The sequence below is a fragment of the Pecten maximus genome, chromosome 4, assembly GCF_902652985.1.
Source record: "Pecten maximus chromosome 4, xPecMax1.1, whole genome shotgun sequence".
NCBI lineage: Eukaryota > Metazoa > Mollusca > Bivalvia > Pectinida > Pectinidae > Pecten > Pecten maximus.
This window is the reverse complement of record NC_047018.1, coordinates 7,809,499-7,830,855: the sequence shown is the minus strand read 5'-3', so window position 1 is coordinate 7,830,855 and position 21,357 is coordinate 7,809,499. Positions and strand designations below refer to the sequence as shown.

Genomic DNA, 21,357 nt, shown 5'->3' with positions numbered 1-21,357 from the left:
CTTATCTAGTTAGTATACCGATGTTATCTAGTTAGTATACAGAGGTTATCTAGTTAGTATACCAAGGTGATCTAGTTAGTATACCGAGCTTATCTAGTTAGTATACCGAGGTTATCTAGTTAGTATACCGAGGTTATCTAGTTAGTATACCAGGGTTACATCTGCCTGAGTTTGTGTACAAGTTGTGTACAAGTTGTGTACAAGTTGTGTACAAGTTTACCACAACTTAACATAATCTTTCAATCTCATGTTTAACTTGGTTTGTGTACAGGTTGACCACAGCTGAAAATAACCTTCCAACTCCAAATATAACCTGGTTTGTAGCCTTTCCACCCCATTTTTAACCTGGTTTGTGTACAGTCTCCCATGTAATAATTAACCTGGTTAGGAGACAGGTTATCTGAATCTGTATATCATCTTAAACCTCACATCTAACCTAGTTAGTATATGGATTTACAATGGTTGTGCTAAGATTTACAATGGTTGTGCTATCTCTTCAACATTTTGACTGAGGTAATTATTTGCACATTGCTAGCTTTTTACTAAGAAAAGTCTCCAACTTCTTGTTATTCTTAAGAAAGGACATTTCAATTCTTGAAAATGCTATATCAAAAATACTACTTCAAACTGTCAATTAAACAATTGCAATTAGCCCATTGGTTTTTTTTTTAAATTCAATTTTCCTAAAAAATATCTTCAGATTTCAGTTTACAGGTAGATTTAGATGTTTTCTTCCTACATTTCATCTCAATGGATTTTCTTTATCATTGAAATCTTATTGAAATAAACATGAAGAATATTTTATAGGAAATAAGAATGAATACTTCTTTCATTCAGAAATATTGCATGCGAAGGTGGAAAACCATTATGATGACTGTGTTAATGAAACTTAAATGATGTAAACTATCTCTTTGCTCATGTGGCATTAATCACTGTAATCTGATTATCTATCTGATCCAGCTTTTCAGGATTCCTAGTCAACATTAGACAGGCCATTGAAATCCAAGATAGTATAATATTCAGCCGAATCTTTTACGTCATGCATACGAAATGATGTATAGGGCCTGTCGCAGAAATGTGGGCCGAGGTGAAAATAGATTTTTTATTTTAGATTTGATGTATGTAATTCCAATAAAAAATCAACCATGTGTGAAGGTAGGATAGATCTACAACATGTATACACACACCATACAAGTTCAACAAGCATTACTGAGTATTGCTGAAGCAATTTCATGTCCCCTAAAGGCCCCTGTCAATTCAAAGGGCCATAACTCTGTCAAAATGGGGATAATGATCTGAAAATTAACATGTTATTACAAAGCTAAATTTAACTCAATTTTTAGCTAAAATGAAAAAAAAAGTTGGGATGGACAGATAGAGTTTGATCCTATGGTCAGGGTCTCCGATTCATCAATATTCCTTAAATAAAGGAAATTCTCCGACTTAAAATTGTAAGCATTACAGATCTTAAGCCAGATTAACTAAGCTTATTTCCTTTACTCCAGTAATGCTTTGGATCATTTTATATTCAGGAATTAACTGGATCTGGTAAATCATCTAGGTGGGTTGATAAACAGTGGAAGTGGTGGATAACAAACAGGTATCATTAAATACAGCAGCCTCAAAATCACTACAAAGTATACTAAACAATGTAATCATGAAATCTATTAATCGATAATAGTCAGTAAAATATATCTAAAGATCAATCATCAAAAAGTTTCTTTTAATTTTGTATCTTAATTTCCTATGAATGCTATGTACCTAAGGTAGATAATCTTTTTGTACAGGTAACGAGATAAAACTGTTGTCCCACTTTATTTTCATGCAGTGTTAATGTAAAATGACAAAAAAAAAACCAAAAAACCCCACAATACTCGAACCTTGAACCTCTGAACTCTAACCAAGCCATCTGGTCATCAAACTGGTCATCAAACTGGATAATTTCAAACTCTAGATTGACCAAATCACCAGTGGTCAGGTGGGGAGGACATGGTTATAGATCGCCTAGGACGGTAATAGGAGACCAGTATATATATATTGGCGGTGACAATCACTACTCCAATCACTGAGACATAGCCGCCATGTAAACATATAAGTCTGTAATATATCAACAAACATTTATTTGTACCTTTGAAACATTATCCTGGTCTCATATCAAATTCAGTATTGTCAAACAGAAGGGTCGGAATTCAAAACATGTTAAAAAATGTTTAGTACCAAGGTTAGTAGACTGTGATAACTTGGTAATTTACATAATAAACCAAATGATAAAACAAAATGATAGTCAGAAACTCTGTTGTTGATCAGGCACTTGTCTCTCTCCTGCATAGTAAACGAGTTCTCATAAATATTTAACAATAATTTGATAATTATCATTAAAGAAAAAGAAAATACATAAGATTATCGTTATATATTATTCACAAATACTCTTTCTATATATATATATACTGTAATTTCCATTCTTGACTAATAACCAAATACTAATTATTTGAAATAAATGTAATAATTTATGGAGAGAACTTTAATATAGGCTTAGCCTGATGTTCAATCCATTTGATTATCAATAAAATATGTTGAAATGAAATAAAACAAAACCAAAAAGAAGGGAAGCAATTCCAAAATATAATCATATCCACATATAATAACAGAATAAATTGTAGACGATAATTCAGTAAAAATACTACTTACACCTTAGCTGTAGTACAGGACCAATCATCCATTTAAAACCATAAGACACATTTAAATCGGGAATTCCAACACACTTGTATTTCATGTTCCTGAGAAATACTCCATTGATAACACTGTCACTCATTAACAGAAGGCGACTGTATCCAGAATAACCATGTTGATCACAGCCAATCTGTATACTTGCACACCTTCCAAAGACACACACACAACTAACGCCACTAACCCTTTACAGCCCTCGGAAGCTCGCTGACTAACACACATAGGCTTTGTTTTTTAATCAAATTGACAAAGGATTTTTCACCAAACACCCAAATCTTGGCAGTAATATCAAGATAAGAACAGTCATGTGACCCATCAATATAAAAATGATTTTGGCCAATTTGACCCATATAAATCATCCGTCTCACCCTCTTTATACCTACTGACATGCACAAGGCTGATAAGCCAATTGTCATATACTCGTTATGGTTGGACGCTCTTACCTCGACTACAAATATCAAACTTAAGACTAGATTTGACCCAAAACAGATATGTCACCATTACAAGAGATTCTCATCGCAATATTAGATTGTAATATAATTTTATTCTAGTCAAAAGCCCTGGCATGCTGTTGGCACAAGTTCTTGTTATAGAGCAACACAATAATTACTGTACTTTTGATATGGCACACTTCATCTTGTGATATTTAGATATTATACGATGTTCATGATTCAATGAACCACCCAAACAACCAGAAAAAGAGGAACATGTTATCTTTTATGATCTCACCGATAAACCAACGTCCGTAAAATTTGTTGATCTGTTGATAATTGTCACGTTCTTTTTGATATATGAAAATACATTGAGTATGTCCAGCATATACCTCATGCCTATACACACCACTGACACTCGCACACATACATGTACACCACTCACACACATACACCACTGACACTCACACACATACACCACTCACACACATACACCACTCACACTCGCACACATACACCACTGACACTCACACACATACACCACTGACACTCACACACATACACCACTCACACACATACACCACTGACACTCGCACACATACACCACTGACACTCACACATACACCACTCACACACATACACCACTCACACTCACACACATACACCACTGACACTCACACACATACACCACTCACACTCACACACATACACCACTCACACACATACACCACTGACACTCGCACACATACACCACTGACACTCACACACATACACCACTCACACTCACACACATACATGTACACCACTCACACACATACACCACTCACACACATACACCACTGACACTCACACACATACACCACTCACACTCGCACACATACACCACTGACACTCACACACATACATGTACACCACTCACACACATACACCACTCACACACATACACATACATGTACACCACTGACACTCACACATACATGTACACCACTCACACACATACACCACTCACACACATACACCACTGACACTCACACACATACACCACTGACACTCACACATACACACCACTCACACTCACACACATACATGTACACCACTCACACTCACACATATACATGTACACCACTCACACACATACACCACTCACACTCGCACACATACACCACTGACACTCACACATACACCACTCACACTCACACACACACACCACTCACACTCACACTCACACATACACACCACTCACACTCACAGACATACACCACTGACACTCGCACACATACACCACTCACACACATACACACCACTCACACACATACACACCACTCACACACATACACACCACTCACACTCGCACACATACACCACTCACACTCGCACACATACACCACTGACACTCGCACACATACACCACTCACACTCACTCACACTCGCACACATACACCACTCACACTCACACACATACACCACTCACACACATACACCACTCAAACTCACACACATACACCACTCACACTCGCACACATACACCACTCACACACATACACATACACCACTCACACACATACACCACTCACACAACACCACATACACCACTCACACTCACACACATACACCACTCACACACATACACCACTGACACTCACACACATACATGTACACCACTCACACTCACACACATACATGTACACCACTCACACACATACACCACTGACACTCACACACATACATACACCCACTCACACTCACACACATACACCACTCACACACATACACCACCCACACACAGACATACACCACTGACACTCACACACATACACCACCCACACACACACATACACCACTGACACTCACACACATACACCACTCACACTCACACACATACATGTACACCACTCACACACATACACCACTCACACACATACACCACCCACACTCACATACATACACCACTCACACTCACATACATACACCACTCACACACACACACCACTGACACTAACACACATACACACCACTCACACTCACTCACATACACCACTCACACACATACACCACTCACACTCACACACATACACAACTCACACCCATACACCATTGACATTATAAGGTCAATGAATGGCTCCATTTGTATGCCCTATTCATATGAGTAAAACTGCTTGAATCACAAATTACATTCACATGCAGGTAAGAAAACCAATATGTATCTATAAGACAAATTTTTGATTCTGTTTCAACACATTTACACTAAGGCTATCAAGTTACTATTGTGGCCTTGGTAAATACATGGTATACAGTACATACCTAGCTGGCACAATATGCTTTCTGTCCCTTACTTTACACATACATCATTCATTACCAGAAAGAAATTCATTAACTCAATACAATTAAGATTTCTGTATGTTTTACAAAGTTTTAAAGAGTTCTGCCTCACATGTCAAGTTCCTATAAAACCAGACACAAGCTATCAGTCCTGTTTTCATTCATTCCAATCATGCAGAAGAGTCGGACGCTGAACGAATTTGATAAAGAAAATCCTTCTACAGATCATTGAGGTTTTATGAGAACTTTCAGAAGTGTGGAAGTATTTACTAAGTGCATGTAATATATTGATTACAGTAGATATGACAAGTTTTACCTTTTAGAAATCGTGATATTTGATTTATAGCAATTGAATTGAGAGAAGAGTGGATAATTGCTGATTTAACGATGCATGCAAAATGGCCTGATCATGTACAAAAGTGTTCTGCTCTCAACAAACTAACAGAAAACATGCATATCATCACGGATTAATTCATCATTGAACTGAAGGTTAATTAATTACTACACCTAATTTTCAAAGTAGACTGACACTTTCATTGATACAGACTATTCCATACTGTTCTGGAGGGGTGTGCTGCCTGATATTCCTTCTCATTAGAGAAGGGTTTGAGATACAACTTCACGTCAAATAGTTGGTCGTATAATTGTCGTATAGTGAGAGACAACAGAGCTGTTCAATCCTCCGTCACTACCAGTATAGTGAGAGACAACAGAGCTGTTTAATCCTCCATCACTACCAGTATAGTGAGAGACAACAGAGCTGTTTAATCCTCCGTCACTACCAGTATAGCGAGAGACAACAAAGCTGTTCAATCCTCCGTCACTACCAGTATAGTGAGAGACAACAGAGCTGTTCAATCCTCCGTCACTACCAGTATAGTGAGAGACAACGGAGCTGTTTAATTCTCCATCACTACCAGTATAGTGAGAGACAACAGAGCTGTTCAATCCTCTGTCACTACCAGTATAGTGAGAGACAACAGAGCTGTTCAATCCTCCGTCACTACCAGTATAGTGAGAGACAACAGAGCTGTTTAATCCCTCATCACTACCAGTATAGTGAGAGACAGCAAAGCTGTTTAATCCTCCGTCACTACCAGTATAGTGAGAGACAACAGAGCTGTTTAATCCTCCGTCACTACCAGTATAGTGAGAGACAACAGAGCTGTTTAATCCTTCGTCACTACCAGTATAGTGAGAGACAACAGAGCTGTTCAATCCTCCGTCACTACCAGTATAGTGAGAGACAACGGAGCTGTTTAATCCTCCATCACTACCAGTATAGTGAGAGATAACGGAGCTGTTCAATCCTCTGTCACTACCAGTATAGTGAGAGACAACAGAGCTGTTCAATCCTCCGTCACTACCAGTATAGTGAGAGACAACAGAGCTGTTCAATCCTCCGTCACTACCAGTATAGTGAGAGACAACAGAGCTGTTCAATCCTCCGTCACTACCAGTATAGTGAAAGACAACAGAGCTGTTTAATCCCTCATCACTACCAGTATAGTGAGAGACAACAGAGCTGTTCAATCCTCCGTCACTACCAGTATAGTGAGAGACAACAGAGCTGTTCAATCCTCCGTCACTACCAGTATAGTGAGAGACAACAGAGCTGTTTAATCCTCCATCACTACCAGTATAGTGAGAGACAACAGAGCTGTTCAATCCTCTGTCACTACCAGTATAGTGAGAGACAACAGAGCTGTTCAATCCTCCGTCACTATCAGTATAGTGAGAGACAACAGAGCTGTTCAATCTTCCGTCACTACCAGTATAGTGAGAGACAACAGAGCTGTTCAATCCTCCGTCACTACCAGTATAGTGAGAGACAACAGAGCTGTTTAATCCCTCATCACTACCAGTATAGTGAGAGACAGCAAAGCTGTTTAATCCTCCGTCACTACCAGTATAGTGAGAGACAACAGAGCTGTTTAATCCTCCGTCACTACCAGTATAGTGAGAGACAACAGAGCTGTTTAATCCTTCGTCACTACCAGTATAGTGAGAGACAACAGAGCTGTTCAATCCTCCGTCACTACCAGTATAGTGAGAGACAACGGAGCTGTTTAATCCTCCATCACTACCAGTATAGTGAGAGACAACGGAGCTGTTCAATCCTCTGTCACTACCAGTATAGTGAGAGACAACAGAGCTGTTCAATCCTCCGTCACTACCAGTATAGTGAGAGACAACAGAGCTGTTCAATCCTCCGTCACTACCAGTATAGTGAGAGACAACAGAGCTGTTCAATCCTCCGTCACTACCAGTATAGTGAGAGACAACAGAGCTGTTTAATCCCTCATCACTACCAGTATAGTGAGAGACAGCAAAGCTGTTTAATCCTCCGTCACTACCAGTATAGTGAGAGACAACAGAGCTGTTTAATCCTCCATCACTACCAGTATAGTGAGAGACAACAGAGCTGTTTAATCCTTCGTCACTACCAGTATAGTGAGAGACAACAGAGCTGTTTAATCCCTCATCACTACCAGTATAGTGAGAGACAACAGAGCTGTTTAATCCCTCATCACTACCAGTATAGTGAGAGACAACAGAGCTGTTTAATCCCTCATCACTACCAGTATAGTGAGGGACAGCAAAGCTGTTTAATCCTCCGTCACTACCAGTATAGTGAGAGACAGCAAAGCTGTTTAATCCTCCGTCACTACCAGTATAGTGAGAGACAACAGAGCTGTTTAATCCTCCGTCACTACCAGTATAGTGAGAGACAACAGAGCTGTTCAATCCTCCGTCACTACCAGTATAGTGAGAGACAACAGAGCTGTTTAATCCCTCATCACTACCAGTATAGTGAGAGACAGCAAAGCTGTTTAATCCTCCGTCACTACCAGTATAGTGAGAGACAACAGAGCTGTTTAATCCTCCGTCACTACCAGTATAGTGAGAGACAACAGAGCTGTTTAATCCTTCGTCACTACCAGTATAGTGAGAGACAACAGAGCTGTTTAATCCCTCATCACTACCAGTATAGTGAGAGACAACAGAGCTGTTTAATCCCTCATCACTACCAGTATAGTGAGAGACAGCAAAGCTGTTTAATCCTCCGTCACTACCAGTATAGTGAGAGACAACAGAGCTGTTTAATCCTCCGTCACTACCAGTATAGTGAGAGACAGCAAAGCTGTTTAATCCTCCGTCACTACCAGTATAGTGAGAGACAGCAAAGCTGTTTAATCCTCCGTCACTACCAGTATAGTGAGAGACAACAGAGCTGTTCAATCCGCCGTCACTACCAGTATAGTGAGAGACAACAGAGCTGTTTAATCCTTCGTCACTACCAGTATAGCGAGAGACAACAGAGCTGTTTAATCCTCCGTCACTACCAGTATAGTGAGAGACAACAGAGCTGTTCAATCCTCTGTCACTACCAGTATAGCGAGAGACAACAGAGCTGTTTAATCCTCCGTCACTACACACCTGGAACATTTTATAACAAATTATAAATTTTCATCGAAAAGGAAAATTAATTTAATATTTTAATGATGCATTGCAACATCATTAACTAACGATTTCCCTGTGATAAACAGGTATGGAACTGTGTAAATCCCGTTAAATTGTTTAGGCATTGTGCCACTGTCTATAAGGAAGGGATGTAGTACGACATCAGTATATATTTACACAGGACAAATATTTAAATCTCAGCCACCATTATGTACATTTGATCAAATGTAATTATAACTTTCTCTTTCATATAACACCAAATCTCAGCCAACAAAAAGTGTTTAAACAACAGTCTTGGCCAACAACTGTTGTTTAGGTATCATGTTTATGACAAGGACTCAAAGTGACATCAGCTTTGTCCCAGTAGAAATGATGACCACAAATATGTTGCACCCTTTCAACTTGAAGATTTCCTTTCGGGGAGATATGTGTTAGTGTTTATTGTAGATCAGATTTGATCCTTGACCTCTGGAGCTTCACTCATATTCATACTAGAATTTCTCTGGTTTATATTACCAAAGTACATATACAAATTTCCAGTGTTTTTGTATACCTCATTTATAAGACATAGGTTGACATTATTCTTGATTTGTCTTGTTGATATAAAAGTATAAAAGCCTGGTCACCACGCCTTGTACGCTATAAATACTAGATAGTGCCTTCCTCTGCCTGGAACTCAAACTATGCTGAATTATCTATCCTATATATCCACTGATCGATAAATCGCCAACTTCTAACAAATTGCATTGGAATAGCTCCGATCTCTAGCTGATCATATTGAATATGTAAGTAAATGTGTTTTGAGGGTCATCTAACTTCAAGTAGCTGTTAATTTTCGATACCAGTCAATATTTGTTAGAACTCATATAGACTGTACAGCAGCTGGTAGAACTCGCGCTCAGGGACACACTTTTGGATTCTAGCCACCTGTACGAGCAATACAAAATGATACAACGTCAATTTTATATAAAAAAAAAGAATTATAGAGGTTTTCTTCCCGTCAATGACCCCTTTTTATCGAATCAGCATTGATTCTTATCTCTAACATAAAATAGTAGTAATAATAGAACGGGGATTCCTCGGCTTTCTTAGACAGTGGTGCCAATATACAATAGTAGGGGGATTCCTCGGCTTTCTTAGACAGCAGTACCAATATACAATAGTAGGGGATTCCTTGGCTTTCTTAGACAGCAGTACCAATATACAATAGTTGGGGGATTATTGAGCTTCCTCAGACAGCAGTACCAATATACAATAGTAGGGGATTATTGAGCTTCCTCAGACAGCCATACCAATATACAATAGTAGGGGATTATTGAGCTTCCTCAGACAGTGGTGCCAATATACAATAGTAGGGGGTTATTGAGCTTCCTCAGACAGCAGTACCAATATACAATAGTAGGGGGATTATTGAGCTTCCTCAGACAGCAGTACCAATATACAATAGTAGGGGGATTATTGAGCTTCCTCAGACAGCAGTACCAATATACAATAGTAGGGGGATTATTGAGCTTCCTCAGACAGCCATACCAATATACAATAGTAGGGGGGTTATTGAGCTTCCTCAGGCAGCCATACCAATATACAATAGTAGGGGGATTATTGAGCTTCCTCAGACAGCCATACCAATATACAATAGTAGGGGGGTTATTGAGCTTCCTCAGGCAGCCATACCAATATACAATAGTAGGGGGATTATTGAGCTTCCTCAGACAGCAGTACCAATATACAATAGTAGGGGGGTTATTGAGCTTCCTCAGGCAGCCATACCAATATACAATAGTAGGGGGATTATTGAGCTTCCTCAGACAGCCATACCAATATACAATAGTAGGGGGGTTATTGAGCTTCCTCAGACAGCCATACCAATATACAATAGTAGGGGGATTATTGAGCTTCCTCAGACAGCCATACCAATATACAATAGTAGGGGGGTTATTGAGCTTCCTCAGACAGCCATACCAATATACAATAGTAGGGGGGTTATTGAGCTTCCTCAGACAGCAGTACCAATATACAATAGTAGGGGGATTATTGAGCTTCCTCAGACAGCCATACCAATATACAATAGTAGGGGGGTTATTGAGCTTCCTCAGGCAGCCATACCAATATACAATAGTAGGGGGATTATTGAGCTTCCTCAGACAGCCATACCAATATACAATAGTAGGGGGGTTATTGAGCTTCCTCAGACAGCAGTACCAATATACAATAGTAGGGGATTATTGAGCTTCCTCAGACAGCCATACCAATATACAATAGTAGGGGGTTATTGAGCTTCCTCAGACAGCCATACCAATATACAATAGTAGGGGGTTATTGAGCTTCCTCAGACAGCCATACCAATATACAATAGTAGGGGATTATTGAGCTTCCTCAGACAGCAGTACCAATATACAATAGTAGGGGGATTATTGAGCTTCCTCAGACAGCAGTACCAATATACAATAGTAGGGGGTTATTGAGCTTCCTCAGACAGCAGTACCAATATACAATAGTAGGGGATTATTGAGCTTCCTCAGACAGCCATACCAATATACAATAGTAGGGGGTTATTGAGCTTCCTCAGACAGCAGTACCAATATACAATAGTAGGGGGGTTATTGAGCTTCCTCAGACAGCCATACCAATATACAATAGTAGGGGGATTATTGAGCTTCCTCAGACAGCCGTACCAATATACATGTACAATAGTCGGGGGATTATTGAGCTTCCTCAGACAGCAGTACCAATATACAATAGTAGGGGGGTTATTGAGCTTCCTCAGACAGCAGTGCCAATATACAATAGTAGGGTGATTATTGAGCTTCCTCAGACAGCAGTACCAATATACAATAGTAGGGGGATCATTGAGCTTCCTCAGACAGTGGTGCCAATATACAATAGTAGGGGGATTATTGAGCTTCCTCAGACAGCCATACCAATATACAATAGTAGGGGGATTATTGAGCTTCCTCAGACAGCCATGCCAATATACAATAGTAAGGGGATTATTGAGCTTCCTCAGACAGCAGTACCAATATACAATAGTAGGGGGGTTATTGAGCTTCCTCAGACAGCAGTACCAATATACAATAGTAGGGGATTATTGAGCTTCCTCAGACAGCCATACCAATATACAATAGTAGGGGGTTATTGAGCTTCCTCAGACAGTGGTGCCAATATACAATAGTAGGGGGTTATTGAGCTTCCTCAGACAGCAGTACCAATATACAATAGTAGGGGGTTATTGAGCTTCCTCAGACAGCCATACCAATATACAATAGTAGGGGGTTATTGAGCTTCCTCAGACAGCAGTACCAATATACAATAGTAGGGGATTATTGAGCTTCCTCAGACAGCAGTACCAATATACAATAGTAGGGTGATTATTGAGCTTCCTCAGACAGCAGTACCAATATACAATAGTAGGGGATTATTGAGCTTCCTCAGACAGCAGTACCAATATACAATAGTAGGGGGGGATTATTGAGCTTCCTCAGACAGCCATACCAATATACAATAGTAGGGGGATTATTGAGCTTCCTCAGACAGCAGTACCAATATACAATAGTAGGGGGGGATTATTGAGCTTCCTCAGACAGCCATACCAATATACAATAGTAGGGGGGTTATTGAGCTTCCTCAGACAGCAGTACCAATATACAATAGTAGGGGGTTATTGAGCTTCCTCAGACAGCCATACCAATATACAATAGTAGGGGGATTATTGAGCTTCCTCAGACAGCAGTACCAATATACAATAGTAGGGGATTATTGAGCTTCCTCAGACAGCAGTACCAATATACAATAGTAGGGGATTATTGAGCTTCCTCAGACAGCAGTACCAATATACAATAGTAGGGGATTATTGAGCTTCCTCAGACAGCAATACCAATATACAATAGTAGGGGATTATTGAGCTTCCTCAGACAGCAGTACCAATATACAAAAGTTGGGGGTTATTGAGCTTCCTCAGACAGCCATACCAATATACAATAGTAGGGGATTATTGAGCTTCCTCAGACAGTGGTGCCAATATACAATAGTAGGGGATTATTGAGCTTCCTCAGACAGCAGTACCAATATACAATAGTAGGGGATTATTGAGCTTCCTCAGACAGCCATACCAATATACAATAGTAGGGGGTTATTGAGCTTCCTCAGACAGCAGTACCAATATACAATAGTAGGGGATTATTGAGCTTCCTCAGACAGCAGTACCAATATACAATAGTAGGGTGATTATTGAGCTTCCTCAGACAGTGGTGCCAATATACAATAGTAGAGGGATTCCTCAGGTTATGGGGCCATAGTATATATTGGTTTTTGGTGACTTAAATTTTTATTTGCATGAAGATTTATGGTGATATTAACGTATTCCAAACATTAAACTATCCTGTATCTCCTAATTTGTATTCAGGTTAAAAAGCACATTAACTTCTTGAATCTTGAGTCTTAACATGTAATGTTAAAACCTGTCATCCAAGATAATTTTCATTCAAACTCCAGCATTTTGTGAGCTAAAAATGTGTTTGAAAAAGGGAAATTTTTCAAGTTATGTGATGTTGAGGGAGACGTATTTTATCATGTTTGTATCACATCTGATTAAGGCTAACTTACATCCTACCAAAGAAAATTGGGCTGTGGCTCTAACACAGTGACCTTGACATTAAACCATTTAAATGTCTCTTTTAAATCTTCATAATCTTCTTCTTTAAACGTTTTGTGAATTGCTGTAATACTCAGGGTATTGAGGTACATTTCCAATTTCTTTTTAATGTTTTTTAATTTGTAATCACAGTTTGTCCATAACTGCATTCATTTTGATCGTTCAATGTCACCACTGAGTGTAGTGTTCACCAAACAGCTTTGATATACCCTCGACTACAGGTGAGAGAGGTTCTTTCATAAATTGGTCTTAATGGTGAATATCTTCACACAATATACCTAAAGCAATTGTAAGCATTTTTTTTTTTTTTTCAAAATCCTTTCAGATACATCTAAACATACAAAATAAGTGCACTAACCCACAAAAAATTGCCATGTCATGTTCAAAATCATGATCTTCAAAAAAAAACAAAAATCATGCTCAAAGTTATGATCTTCACTTAACTACAAAAATTGTCATGTATTGTTCAAACTCATGATCTTTGCTTAACTACAAAAATTTAAGAGGACAATATGTTAGATAAGACTCTGGCTTAACATGTACTAATCCTCGGAAAATAAAGATTATCATTATTATCATTATTACTCAAAGTCATGATCTTTACTTAGCTACAATAAATTCAGGTTATGTTTAAAGATCCTGATTAAGAATGTTGTAAATGATATATTTCTCGTAAATAGCAATATCTATGTGTTAAAACAAACTGAATATAGCCAATAAATATCTCAAGGATTTGAGAGTCCCTGAAAGGGTAGGAAATATATTATCCATGTTGGCAAACTAAACAACAAACCAGGTAAAAACTCCTACTGAAATCCACTCTGGTTCTACCGCCCAATGACGTCAGACAATGTTAACACTGACCTTACGTATTGTTCCTGCAATCCAAGTCACCAGAACTCTTAAAAACAATGTGCTATCAAATTAATTAATCTTTGATACTTGTTGATAATCATGTACCCGTGATCCAATAACCATTTGTGTAACTTCAAAAATGTAATTATTACAACATGTGCTAAGTGTTCGGTTTAATTTGTATGTATAGAAATGACTGGGTTGGACTTTATAGTTGTACCATAAAAGGTGGGCACCTGGTATTTACCCTGGTGAAAAACACAAACCTGATGATTTCTGACAAAAACAGGTACAAGAGAAAACATTTTAGAAAATTAAATGAGAATTGTATCATTTGAACCTGTGACCGATCCAACACAACAAATTAAAGTAAGCTGTCTTGTATCCTGCTTGTCACGTTACAGTGATTGTTGGTATTGGGGAACTGGTGATAAAACTTGATATTAAAAGGAGTTCATGTCAATCCACATAATATAATATTTTTCATAATCCACCGAAATTTAAACAGTTGGATTTATCAAACAAAAGTCATTTGTTGAGTATGACATTCCATAAGGCTGTTATAATCTGATTCTGAAACTATCCTCAGTAAGACATTCCATAAGGCTGTTATAATCTGATTCTGAAACTATCCTCAGTAAGACATTCCATAAGGCTGTTATAATCTGATTCTGAAACTATCCTCAGTAAGACATTCCATAAGGCTGTTATAATCTGATTCTGAAACTATCCTCAGTAAGACATTCCATCAGGCCGTTATAATCTGATTCTGAAACTATCCTCAGTAAGACATTCCATCAGGCCGTTATAATCTGATTCTGAAACTATCCTCTTCTACACCTAGGATGTCTGTGACTATAATCAGTCCATTAAAATTCTTCCAAAACAAGTTTGTTTGTGACAAAATAAACATCAGTTTTTCTCATATATTAACATCATGACTTGCAACTTGTTTTATTATACATATAGCTACTATCATCAAAGGTTCTACATAATTAAAACAGCATTGCCAACACGGCCTTTTAAATACGTGTAACATTATAGTGAAACCGTTAAAACATGAAAGAGTGGAAACAAATTTTGGAAGTTCAGACTATTAAAAGCAAATGTGCGCTGTCAAGTTTTCTACAGGGTTCATACAAACCCAGCACAATGCATACAGGTGTCGTGACGGAAAGGTGCTATCTAACACATCAAATATATATACAGGAATAGGGACATTTGGCCAAGATCAATATTGACTCTATATCTGCAATCACCTCTCCTGTGTAAATATCAGGGTCTTTGGCTTATAGCTTGTCTTTATATATCTGCGCATGTACCCCGAGTAAGATCCTTCTGGCGACCGATCTGTGGCCTTCATCTACAAGGATCGAAAACTAAGATGATGGTCCAGTAATAACAGGTACAATATGATCCAGTGATCTTCTTATGTCTTCTTACAAACCGAAACAAGCTTCGGTAACTGACCTCATGGCACTTATATAAGTTTACTGTGAAACAGGTTCACTGAAATGGCTGTTCCAAAAGGTCATAGGGTCACCAACCTCTATCAATGTTAAAATGAGAGATCTCTCTCCAATGAAGCGTTCAATATGATAGTTTAAGTGGGACAACATTTTATAGATATATCAAAATAAAGAGCTATATGTAGAAGCATTGTAATAATAGGTGATTTTGTTTTTCATTCAAATGATAATAAATCATTGAAGCAACCCAAGAACCAGTCATACACTTTGTACCTGAACAAGTCATACACTTTGTAAATAAACCAGTCATACACTTTGTACCTGAACCAGTCATACACTTTGTACATGAACCAGTCAAAACCAACTCCAAGGTTTGATTAAGTGGGTGAACTGGTGACAAACATGCTGAGGCAAAAGGATTTTCTATGTTGTTATGTGTACAACACAAATGTAGCCCATATTTATGACTAAGACATCAAAACTTCTCACTACCTGTAGGGTCACTCAAGGTCAAATACAAATGACCTTGACCCCTTTGGTTGTGGTTAGGAATATATCAACATTGCTGCTACATTACTCAGCCTGTATGGGCCCCAGGAGTTCTATAATATATGCAATGCATACACAGTTATAACTTTTCAAATTCAAATGTTTTTGCTGTATGGAAATGTTTGGGTTTTTTCCCACATTTTGACTTAACAGAAGATGGATAATGTACATGAGAATTTACTCTTCATAAAATTTGAAAAAAAAAAAAAAAGGCCTACCTCAAAATTACATATTGTATCCGAAAATGACTGAGTTAGTAGTAATGTTGTATTATATATAATCCAGAACACTTAATTTACTGTATATAAAAATTTCATTTCCTACATAGATTTATTTTCATATTGATTTTATTATTTATGATTGTGAAACTTTGTATACAATTATCTACTAATGTGCATATTACATTTTTTACTGTTTTGCATTTTACAATATTTGTTATTGGGTATTTATTGTTGTGTATATTACAATATTTATTATTGTGAGTATTACAAGATTTATTGTTGTGTATATTACAATATTTATTGTTGTGCATACTACAATATTTGTTATTGGGTATTTATTGTTGTGTATATTACAATATTTATTATTGTGAGTATTACATTATTTTTATTGTTGTGTATAATGCATTATTTATTTTTGTGTCTATTGCATTAATTATTGTTGTGTAAAAAAATATATTACACGATTTCCTGTGTATATTACAATATCTATGTTGTGTTAAATTATTTTTGTGCATATTTCACTATTTATTGGCATGTATATATTATGTATTATTATGTATATTATATAACTTAGTGACCCATTATCAAGCTGTCTCCAGTAGTCCACAGAGTACTGACCAGAACGTGATTGGACCCTGTATGGTTAAGGACATGCCAAGGTCAAACACAATTTAAACATCCAGCTTTCACTGTGATAAAACAGTGTTTAATGTACAGGACAAGAATTATCTGAAGTTTAATCCCCGCCCCTACATACACCTATATATAATCCCCTTCTATTGATACCTACCTGTCCACTTTATTGGGACATGTACTCAGGTAGGGAAGGTCAAAGGCATGACACCTCATTGTCCTCAATGGTTGGCAGGAAATATCTTGTCAAAACAATACTGACCCAAAACTTAACCAATACACAAAATACCATACCAGCTACAACTCCTCTGGAACGCTCCAAACAAAACACAGATTTTTATAATGAGACTCAAACTCTGTTTTCTAAGACCTTCCTCCTGCATGTTTTTTTTTTAAATTCACTGCATGCCCTTCCCACTTACTAAGAAAGCCAGCTATCCTCTAATACCTATGATAGTGTAAGACTGTAGTATCTCCACTGTCCACCAGAGTTACAAAATCATCTTTCGCAACGAAACAGGATTTCTGTATCCAAATATAATATTCAACTTCCTTAAAAAAATGATTTTTGACACTTTTCTTGTGTTATAGTATACATATCATCTGCCTGGTGTAGTGTTGTGGTGTTGTCTGCCTGGTGTAGTGTTGTGGTGTTGTCTGCCTGGTGTAGTGTTGTGGTGTTGTCTGCCTGGTGTAGTGTTGAAGTGTTGTCTGCCTGGTGTAGTGTTGTAGTGTTGTGGTGTTGTCTGCCTGGTGTAGTGTTGTGGTGTTGTCTGCCTGGTGTAGTGTTGAAGTGTTGTCTTCTGCCTGGTGTACATGTAGTGTTGTGGTGTTGTCTGCCTGGTGTAGTGTTGTGGTATTGTCTGCCTGGTGTAGTGTTGTGGTGTTGTCTGCCTGGTGTAGTGTTGTGGTGTTGTCTGCCTGGTGTAGTGTTGTAGTGTTGTCTGCCTGGTGTAGTGTTGTGGTGTTGTCTGCCTGGTGTAGTGTTGTGGTGCTGTCTGCCTGGTGTAGTGTTGTGGTGTTGTCTGCCTGGTGTAGTGTTGTGGTGCTGTCTGCCTGGTGTAGTGTTGTGGTGTTGTCTGCCTGGTGTAGTGTTGTAGTGTTGTCTGCCTGGTGTAGTGTTGTGGTGTTGTCTGCCTGGTGTAGTGTTGTGGTGTTGTCTGCCTGGTGTAGTGTTGTAGTGTTGTCTGCCTGGTGTAGTGTTGTAGTGTTGTCTGCCTGGTGTAGTGTTGTGGTGTTGTCTGCCTGGTGTAGTGTTGTGGTGTTGTCTGCCTGGTGTAGTGTTGTAGTGTTGTCTGCCTGGTGTAGTGTTGTGGTGTTGTCTGCCTGGTGTAGTGTTGTAGTGTTGTCTGCCTGGTGTAGTGTTGTAGTGTTGTCTGCCTGGTGTAGTGTTGTGGTGTTGTCTGCCTGGTGTAGTGTTGTGGTGTGAGTATTTACTAATAGATGTTTAGATGTTTACTGATAGATGTTTCTTTATTCTATTTCTCTTCATTTTGATAACTTGGTAGATCATAGTTTTGGACAAAACTGTGTAAATATCAAAGTACATATATTTAGAATTGTAAAAACTTCAAAACTGTAAGTCACAAACATAAGAAACAACAAGAGTTGTCAGAAGACAACATAGCTCGCCTAGTAGGTTTAAATTTAGAATTAGTGTTTTAAAAGTAGGTCAAAGTTCAGGGTCAAGGTCAGCAGGTTCACAAATGTAGGACCAATGGAAAGGAATTATTGTTAATGGGAGCACATGTGAAAAACCTAACAGTGAGTGTATCCTGATAAGTATTGCCACAACATTGTTTTATAAAAACTTTTACCTAGCCTCTACGGATACCGCTGATACCAGACCTAGGGATATAACAACAGCTCCCCAGACTCACTTCGTCCTGGCGAGCTAAAAATATTATCATGTAAAGTTTTAGTTATTTTTCAGATCAACAACTTGAGACAGAATTAATTTTAATTCCACAAACAGAAGAATAGAACAACCAAAATGAAAGACTATGTTCATAATAATAGACCTAGACATTCAATTGGCAAGTAATGAATGGTCATTGAGGTATTTGGATATCTAATCTTACAATGGATAAAAAATGCCACACATGTACTCACTTGTGGTATGTCGCGTATCACACATTAACCCACTAGTACATGTGGGCTGTGTGGTATGTCAGTGTGTCACACATGTACCCACTTGTGGGCCGTGTGGTATGTTGGTGTTTCACACATGTATATGCCCACTTGTGGGCCATGTGGTATGTCAGTGTTTCACAGCACATTTTTTATAACTAATTGATTGATGGGGCAGGATGTTTTGGAAGTTGACAAAAGCTTTTCAGAGAGAAATTTAATTATTTAATTTCTGTTCAAAAGCCGTGAGTCTGAATTATGATGTAGCATTAGGTTGTAGCTTTATAACTCTAATGGAAATCCCCGAAATATAGCCTTGTCATTTAGCCCAGTGCCATTAAGATAAAGTATGGCACTAAACTCAATTAGCAAAAGCAGTGATGTAGTAAATTGGTGTGTGACAAAATATGGTCCTTTAAATCTGCCCAGTATGATAGGGGTTTTATAAGACAGATGTCGCAAGCTTAAAACATGTTTAAGGTACATAGAGAGAATGATGTCATTATACACAAACTTTCTACCATGTTACAGTTATTTTCCAGGAAGTAGTTGTAAATTCATGTTTTAACTGAACATTTACATATATTCTAATCTTTATCTATATTTGTGGTGAGTTTTCTTAGAAAAAGTCAGTCCATTGCAATAAAAAAAAAGTATCAAATTATGTATGTGCAATATACTGCATGGTAGAATTTAGAGATGGCTTCCTGACTCAACATTTAATACATCTTGCAGTACTGACAGAACTTACAATACTCACTTATTTTTACAGTTAAAGTTAAATTATTAATTATATAAGTGTCTTTTAATTCAATACTCTTATGTGTACCTAAATTGCATTTGACAATTATCCAATTTAAAACATCTGAAATTATTCTAAATATATGTAGACTTTACCATTTTACAAATGTACATCCTGTTTTGTGATGACGTCAGGATAATATTTAGTCCGACACAGGGACACATATATCCTGGTCTGGACACAATTAATACACCTCTCTGTACTTTTAGGAAGATAAGACTTTAAACGAAAATTTATTACAGGTACATGTATATTATCTGATAAAGAAACTTTTAATTTTAAAAGTACCAGCAAATAATGCCTTTTTATTAACTCTAGACCAATCAAATAAATTTTAGGTTGTTAAGTATTTTTATATCAAATCTCAATAAAATCAAACAAAAGCGAGGAAGCTTAAGATCCATAAAAAAATCTTATACCTTGAAATGGAAGCCATGTGTAAACATAGGAGGTAGAACTGGTAAGACAATCAGAGTGAATTGCTTATTGTTCAAGTAATTCTAGCCATCATATTTGTGAGAGTAACATAAGGCCTATCTGTAGATGTGTCCCTGTTCACCATGTCCTATGGATGAGATGTAAGATATGGGGACGAGGGGCTATCAACCTGACAGCGATATATTTGGAGAATTTAGATCCCTTCTCAAACATACAAGGCGTAGCATGATAAGGCTCGACATGTACAATATATTGATTCTCACCATAATAACAAAATGCTGGGCTATTGAGCGATCACAGACCAGATTAGTGTCTACCATATAATTTTTTTTTTTCAATGTGCTGTATATATTGTGTGATGTATATATTCCTCGCCTTATGAAAGGCAAGGCTAAATAAATTTGGTCCCAAATATCCTAAACCTTTACAGCCAGCTTTGTTTCTAAACGTTCTCCAATTTCAAACATGGAGTGCAGGTTTGTGATTCAGTCTTTCTAGATAAAGCATTTCGTGGTTCGCTCGCATGAACATTTCCGATCACATCAGTACATGGGTATAATGGTGGTATTAAGGATCTGTCAATCAATGCTCTAGGAAGACAATATAGGTGTTGTTTAGGGTTTAATCGGCAATAACGGCCTTCTTTATATTCAAATTAATTATTACA

General features: G+C 37.8%; 1 protein-coding gene across 1 annotated transcript in view; it reads right to left on the bottom strand.

The window, feature by feature from the left end:
- Window positions 1–2,902, bottom strand: part of LOC117324867 (zinc finger protein GLIS3-like) — a 42,492-nt gene extending 39,590 nt beyond the window's left edge. The window contains exon 1 of the mRNA XM_033880695.1: window positions 2,689–2,902. Coding sequence (XP_033736586.1) covers window positions 2,689–2,720 — 32 coding nt within the window. The 5' untranslated portion in view covers window positions 2,721–2,902. The remainder of the gene's footprint in view (window positions 1–2,688) is intronic.
- Between the last annotated feature and the right edge of the window lie 18,455 nt (window positions 2,903–21,357).